This window comes from Trichechus manatus, unplaced genomic scaffold, assembly GCF_000243295.1.
Source record: "Trichechus manatus latirostris isolate Lorelei unplaced genomic scaffold, TriManLat1.0 scaffold00133, whole genome shotgun sequence".
Lineage (NCBI taxonomy): Eukaryota > Metazoa > Chordata > Mammalia > Sirenia > Trichechidae > Trichechus > Trichechus manatus.
The window spans coordinates 2,544,530-2,552,518 of NW_004444069.1; the positions used below are offsets into that span (position 1 = coordinate 2,544,530).

The 7,989-nt window shown below is 41.5% G+C and overlaps 1 protein-coding gene and 1 long non-coding RNA gene across 4 annotated transcripts in view; one reads left to right on the plus strand and one right to left on the minus strand.

Annotated features, from left to right (window-relative positions):
• The window catches only part of DNAJC11 (DnaJ heat shock protein family (Hsp40) member C11), a 74,993-nt gene that overhangs the window by 5,051 nt on the left and 61,953 nt on the right, over positions 1 to 7,989 (minus strand). For all 3 annotated transcript variants that reach the window (XM_004385125.2, XM_004385128.2, XM_023739373.1), the window contains 4 exons: positions 3,234 to 3,389; positions 1,920 to 1,989; positions 969 to 1,026; positions 702 to 844 (listed from right to left, as the gene is read on the minus strand). In XM_004385125.2, coding sequence (XP_004385182.1) covers positions 702 to 844; positions 969 to 1,026; positions 1,920 to 1,989; positions 3,234 to 3,389 — 427 coding nt within the window. The remainder of the gene's footprint in view (positions 1 to 701; positions 845 to 968; positions 1,027 to 1,919; positions 1,990 to 3,233; positions 3,390 to 7,989) is intronic.
• LOC111822138 (uncharacterized) lies at positions 3,243 to 5,833 on the plus strand. Its single transcript, XR_002825411.1, has 3 exons — positions 3,243 to 3,364; positions 3,552 to 3,659; positions 3,987 to 5,833. It is a non-coding gene; the product is annotated as an uncharacterized LOC111822138 (long non-coding RNA).

The following is a 7,989-nucleotide window of genomic DNA, read 5'->3' on the forward strand; positions in this document are numbered from 1 at the left end:
TTCTAAAGACTGAGGAGACGGCCATTTAAAACATGTCACGACACTTTCTGCTTCTGCCTTAAGGTACATTTGGAGGGGGCCTGACTTTTCCCTCTGCAGCTGCTCATGACAGATGCAAGCTTTAGAGCGTGAAGGAAACTACATGAGAATTTCAAAAAGTTGCACCTTTAGCCCTAGACTTCCCTCTCAATATAAGCCCCGTCCCCCAGGCTAAAGAAAGCTCTATCCTCATAGAAGCCCAGCCAGGCAGAGACACTAGTGTACCTCCTCGGGAGTTAACCTGCATTTTCATTCATCTTTACAGCCCACACCCAGGCCTCCAGCAGTGAGTCACAAATGTCCTCCAAGTGACCCCACACCTTCCAGGAACCAGGCAAGTGAAAAATAGAATGTTCAGGATGTCTGTTTCATTTGTGGCTGTACCCAAAAAAGGCCTGGCACATAGTAGGCACTCAGCAGATACATGCTGACTAGCTGACTGAATGAAAGAAAGAAATGTTCCAATGCTGCTATTACTCGGGTTCTGGACAACACCCCAGGCAGTCAGTGCAGGTCACGTGAAGGACCCCAGTGCAACAAAGTGGGTAGCCATTTCAAGGGGCCAGGCTGTCCTTGCCAGACGGAATCTGTTCTTTAAACTGCCCATCATCCCTTTTCCAATCTCCTAATCACAAGGCATGCTGTGGCTGACATCACTGTACCTTGGAAGCTTCTGTGAGGATGAGCTTGGAGTCCTTCACCAGGCACTGCAGGGGAACAGTCACATCAATCACCTTGACCTTCTCATTCTTCCTGCTCTTGTCATTGACAAACTTCCCATACCAGGCATTCAGGATGATGAGCCCTGAAGGACGGTCTTAGTTAGGGCCAGAGTCGGCATGTCTCCACTCAGCTTGGCTATAGGAGCTACAGGTTACTGTGAGACCCCGAGCGCCCTCCCCATCCCGAGAGAGGACCCGCCTTCTCACCCATTCTGGACTCTTCTGCCTCAATTATTCTTCGGACAGATTCCTGCATCAACCGAACCTGCCAAAGTACAAGGATGACCATTGTTGGGGCCCTTGCTGGGCCCTGTCTCTTTATCCAGAGGGCCAGAGACAAGGGGTCTGTGTGATGCACACAGTGAAAAGCCTGAGGCCCTCTGTCCAGGACACACACCTGCTCGGGATTCTGTGAGGAAAGGCGGGAGGAGGCCTGGAGAGCTCAGCCCTGGAACTAGCCCATCCTGGAACCAAGTCTTAGAGTAAGCGGCTCTGGTGATGGCACAACCCCCACACCTCACCTCCGCTCCGGTGAGCCCAGAGGGAGCAATGACAGCACCTCAGCTCCCTTCCGAGGGGTCATAAGGGGCAGGCAGGCCTTACTGATCCAGTCAAAAAATACTGAATACGTTGTCAAAGGGTCTGTTCTCCCAGGCCCCAGTCTGCTGGGCAGAGCTGCACCGTCCCTCCAACGGGCATAGGCTCTCCAGGCCGCACACATGGCTGTGCCACGGTTCGGGTCACCTGCCTAGGTGCTGTACGCATCTGCACCTCAGCCCTTTTGTCTACCAAGAACTGACAGGTACCCTGCCATTTCTCCAGGACAGCACCATTCCCATAAGACCCGTAAAAGGTAATTGATCCACTTAATGGAGAGAAAAAGAGGACAATGCCCACAGCTTTAAAAAGCACCTTGTTATGCCTTCTGAGGGTTAGTGTATGTAACCTTTAGGATAGGGACAGAAGTCTGGGACCACATCCTTGAGACCAACATGCAGAGTGTGAAGCATTCTCCACGCAGCCCCAGTCTAGGAAATAGGGACTGGCAGGGCAAGAGGAGCCATCACTGCATTCTCTGGTCTGCTTCGCGGAGTAGGAAAACTCAGAGACGACAGAGGATCCAAAGCACTCCCGGGGTGGCGTTTATATAGCACTTACAGCAGCTTCCGCCTCTTGTTTCTTTTGCAGAATGTCCGTGGCTGTGCTTTCCCTTTGCTTTTCCAACTCCCTTGTGCAAGGGAAACACAAGCCACACGTTAGCGGGTGTTACACAGCAGTGAGTCAACAGAGCCCCCTCGCTGGCCCTGAGCCCAGCAAACAGTCTGTGATCTGAGAGGGTTTCTAGTTCTACAGCTTTCACAAATACTTCCAAAACAAGCTCAAGCAAATCTGTTAGTCACAGGGCTGCGCAGCACCATTTTATTCCTAGATGGCTCTCCCCTGCTTCCTGAAGCCCATGGTTCTCTCTTTGGAAAAAGACTCCACCTGGCAAGAATCTCAGGGAAGTGGGAGGTCTGAGTAGAGGACAAGACTCAACAGGAGACTCTACCAACTTTCCTGGATTATTATATACCATGTTTGGTGGGAACAATTAATACCACTTTAGATACATAAAAATATTTTCCTTTAGCAAAGCACAGGGACTCTGGGTCCACATATACCCGTCCTGTCAAAGGACATGACCCCGTTACATTCTTTGTTCTAGGCCTCAAGCCTCCAGAGGAATCAGGATCCTGCACTATAGCCATTCAAAGGCTATGAAGACAAGAATCATACCATTCTCCTAGACTGTCTAATTACAATGCTTTGTCATGTTAGATCATTATAAAGTAACAAATCTGAACCACCTCTCAGTTTTCTGTAGAAGTGCCCTCGCTAAGAGTTTAATGTCATGCCCCACCGGATTATCTATGAGAAACTGCAAAATAATTTACATTCCACTGACTTCCACGACAATACTTAATACACGCCCCTTATATAAGAACTTAGAACTCATTCCTCTTTGAGTTCAGTGCCAGGAAAAGAAATTGTTTGTTAGAATCAGGTAAAGGAAGACTTTTTAATCTCTTGTGGTCATGACTTAATACACGCCCCTTACATAAGGACTTAGAACTCATTCCTCTTTGAATTCAGTGCCAGGAAAAGACATTGTTAGAATCAGGTAAAGAAAGACTTTTTAATCTCTTGTGGTCATGTTATAATCTCAATTTTTAAACCAGCTGGAAGTAGGAAGGTTGTGAATGAGAGGGCAACAGTAGTACCACTACTAATGATGATCAATAGTTTTATTAAGTGCTTAACATTTACTAAACACTTATGGGCTAGACTCCATGCCAAGCACGTATCTGCATTAATTAATTTAGTTTTCCTGACAACAGTATGGGGTAGCTTCTATTTTTAGCTCCATTTTACAGATGAGGAAACTGAGGCAGAGCTGTTTAGTGATTTTTCCATGACATATTTTAAACTCACTTCTCTTTCTGAGCCCTGAGATATGGTTTGATGATCAGACGGTGCATAGCAAAGTAGACCACCAGAGGCCCCACGGTGGCGTAGAACACAGCACTGGGGAGAAGCTGATCCGTCAAATGGATTGGGAAGAAGTAAGTCTGACTGGCTCTGTTTAATCTGAAAAGTAAGAACAAAACGAGACGAGTCAGGTTTTCTGGGGAACAGTAATGGGGGGTAGGGGGTCTCAGCCACAGGAGGACTTAACTTCTCAGATACACAGACACTAGTGAAAAGGAACCCCAGAAGTCTGCTTATTTCATAATTTACTCTACTTTGCAGGTTTCCTATTCCAAAGGGGAGCTGCTGGGTTTGAAGTATGTGACAGAAGAAAGGTCCCACTAACTGCTGACCTCAAGGGCAAAGCAATGGAGCTAAAGCATTACAAGGGTAAAAGTGTCCCACACCTGTGTTAGCCACAGGCCTCAGAGGACAAGAATGGATACTCCTCCCCAGGTGTCCTAGTCATATCGCAGCTCTATGTTTGAAAAAAAGTTTGTAAAGACTTTAAAAGTTAGCAAATTAAGGAGGTTTCAGCAATGGCTGAGTAGCTCCTACTGAACTAGTTATTTCAAGATAACTAAACTCTGCACACTTTAAGGTACTGAAATAGTGACTAAAAGCAAGCCAATGCTAAAGGAGGGCTGAAACTTAGAAGAATGGAATAGTACTTGTGAGCTTCCCGTTTTGTTTTTTGTTGATGTTGGTTTTTTACAGTCTTAAGCCTGAAGGCAAGTCCCAGTTGGTACCATGTGATGTGGCTGAAACTTGGAAAGAAACCTGCAGTGCTACTAGATTAAAGAACCAGAGCTCAGAGTTTGGGGCAACCAAAGCAGCTGGAATGTTGGGGGCCCCCATAAAAGAGAACCAGAGATGGGGAGCCTGAACTTCTGTGTGTAAATGTGGCACAGATCTCTAGTGGATCCCTGATCTATCAGGTAGCCGAGCTAAGGCTAAAATAACTACTGAGATTTTGACTACTGCTCAACACAGGTGAGTCAGGGTTTGCAATTTTGAGTTCAACTTTATAAAATGAAAAATCAATACTCTTTGGAGAAACATAACAAATACAGTCTTTACAATGTGTCATTCATAATATCCAGACTAAAATTCCAAACTATTCTACATACAAGGAAACAGGAAGACATGACTCATACTCAAGAGAAAAAGATAATCAGAGACCAACTCCAAGATGATCCAGATGCTGGCGGCAGCAGATATGGATTTTAAAGCAGGTATTAGAACTATGGAAAGGAAAACATACTTGTAATGAACGAAAAGATTTATGAAATCTCAGCTGAGAAACAAACTATAAAAAGAATCAAATAGAAATTCTAGAACTGAAAAACAGTATCTGAATGAAATAGTCATTGGATGGGTTTCAGAGCAGACTCAGATGAGAAAAGAGTGAACTTGAAGATAGATCAATAAAAATGATCTAATATGAAGAACAAAGAGAAAAAGGACTAATGACAAATGGACAGAGCCTCATAAACCTGTGGGACAACATCAAAAGGTTTGCCATACGGTTAATGAGAGACCCAGAGAGGAAAGAGAATGGGGCGAAAAAGATATTTGAAGAATTTATGGTTTAAAAATTCCAAATTTGATGTAGGACATAATTTACAGATGCAGGAAGTGTAAAACATAACGAAAACTATGTCTAGGTCCATCATAGTCAAACTGCTGAAAAGCAAAAATAGAAAATCTTGAGCAGCAAGGGAAAATAAAGACATATTACATACAGGGGAAAAATGATTCCAATGACTACTGACTCCTCATCAGAAACAATGGAGGCCAAAAGGCAGTACAACAGCATCATTAGAGTGCTGAAAGGAAAGCAAAACAAAACAACAAAAACCTGTTAACCCTGAATTCTATATCCAGTGAAAATATTCTTTCAGAATAAAAGCAATTCCAGAATTTATAGCAAATACTCAAAACTCAAAAATAAGAAATCAAACCCCCCCATAATAAGATAGATAAAAGGTATGAATAGATGCTTCATTAAAGAACATATATGAATGGCAGATAACAACGTGAAAAGATGTTCAACATCACTAGATGTTACGGAAATGCAAATCAAAACCACAATGAGATACACCTATATACCTACTAAAACAGTGAAGAAAAAGAAACAAAATTAACTGTACCAAGGGTTGGTGAGGATATGGAGCAAAAAGAATTCTCATAAGCTGCTGGTGAGAATGTAAAATGAGACAACTGCTGGAAAACAGTTTGGCAGTTTCTGATAAAGTTGAACACACACTTACCTATGACCCAGCAATTCCACTCCTAGGTATTTACCTAAGAGAAATGAAAACTTATGTTCACATAAAACCTGTATGTGAATGTTTATATGGTGATTATTTGTAATCACCAAAAACTGGAAACAACTGAAATGTCCTTCAACTGGTAAACAGAAAAACAAATCATGGTACATCCGTACAATGGAATACTACTCAGCAGTAAAAAGCAACAATATAGATGAATCACAAATGTATTATGCTCAGTTAAAGAAAACCAAAAACCAAACCCCTTGTCGTTGATTGATTCTGACTCATAGCAACTCTATAGGACAGAGCAGAACTGCCCTGGAGGGTTTAAGGAGTGGCTGGTGGTTTCAAACTGCCAACCTTTTGGTTAGCAGCTATAGCTCTTAACTACTGTGCCACCAGGGCTCCTTAGCTGAAGAAGCCAGACTCAAAAGGCTACAGACTATATGATTCCATTTATATGGGATTCTGGAAAAGGCAAAAATATAGGGAAAGAAAACAGATCAGTGGTTGCAAGGGCCTAAGGGGTAGGGTTGGGGGGCTGACCACAACAAAGTAGCATGGAGAAATTTTTTTTGGGATGATGGAAATGATCTTGATTTTGGTGGTGGTTACATGACTGTATGTGACTGTCAAAACTCATAAAACTGTAATTAAAAAGGATGAATTTTACTTTGTGTAAATTATACCTCAATAAACTTGACTTTAAAATTACAGCAATGATAACAGCTTAGTTCTGCAGTAGAAATTCCCAGAACTAAACTGTTTTAGGTCAATATAATATATAAATAAAAATAAAATGACATATGCGTATAAAATACAATAAACTAATGAAGTATAAAAACAGAATAAAGGCACAATAAAGGCATTTTCTGGTTAAAGAATACTAAGAATTCATTACTGGTAGACCTACACTATAAGAAAAGCTAAAGAAAGTTCTTCAGGCCAAACAAAATAATACCAGATGAAAACAATTTTTAGTAAGGAATAAAGACACTGGAAATGTAAAAATATAGGTAAACGTAAAAGACTTTCCCTGTCCTTAATTTCTTTAAAATATAAACAACTATTTAAAGCCAAAATTTTAATACTGTATTATGGACACTATGATATATGTAGATGAAATAATATGACAACTATGGCATAAAGGACATGGGAGGGGGTAAATGGTCCTATAAGTTTTGGAGGTTCTTTCATTTTAAATGAGGTAACAATACAGTATTAACTCTAAGTAGACTATGAAAGGTTAAGAATGTGTATTGTAATCACTAAAACAATCACTATGAAATATAATGCAAAGAGGTATAGCTAACAGATAGATTAAAATGGAATTTTAAAAATATTCAGTTAATACTAAACAAGGCAGAAGAGTAAGGTGAAAGGAACAAAAATCAGAATAGACAAACAGAAGACAAATGATATAATGGCTGGCCTAAATTCAGCTGCATCAATAATTACATTTAATATTAATGGACAAAATATTCTAATTAAAAAGCAGAGATTGCAAGAACAGATTGTAAAAACGGAAAAGCAAGATCCAACTACATGCTGTCTTTGAGAGACACGCTATAAACAGATAGGTTGAATATAAATGGACAGAAAAAGATAAATTATACTATTACTATGCTTAAGAAGGCTAGAGTAGCTATCTTAGTATCAGATAAAGAAGACTTTAAGACCAAGAGTATTATCAGAGAGAAAGAGGGACATTTCATAATGATAAAAGGGTTAATGCATCAGGAAATGACAAAAATTAAAAATGTATTCATGTCTAATAACAGGTTCAAAATATATGAAGCAAAATTTGACAAAGGGACAAATAGAGAATACCACAATTATACTGTTGTTAGGAGCCGTCAAATTGGTTCTAACTCACAGCGACCCCATGAACAACAGAACGAAACACTGCCCACGGTCCTGTGCCATCCTCTCAATCGCTGCTGTGTTTGAGCCCATTGTTGCAGCCACTGTGTCAATCCATCTTGTTGAAGATCTTCCTCTTTTTCTACTGACATTTTACTTTACCGAGCATGATGTCCTTCTTTAGGGACTGGTCCCTCCTGATAGCATGTCTGCGATGTGATGGATTGCTTTTATATGGCCTTTCTCGCCATGGTCCTTTAACTCCGACCCAATGACTGGGTGGGACTATACAAATATGGTAATTGTGGCTCACCAAGGGGATTGGATAGCTTGCTAATAATGCAGTAAAGTTCACGGCACCTGTGTGGGGGTGGGAGAATGCAAATAAGGTCTATAGAACCCCAATGAAGAGATTAGTCAGTTTTGCCATCCTGCTAGGCTTAAAATGAGCCATCCCAGAGACAGGAAGGAGACGATCTCACCACTATTAAGGAAGAAGAGCCAAGAGCAGACCTGGGATCCCTGTGCTGAGAAGGTCCAGGAGACCGAGAGACAGACAGACAGACAGACAGACAGACAGA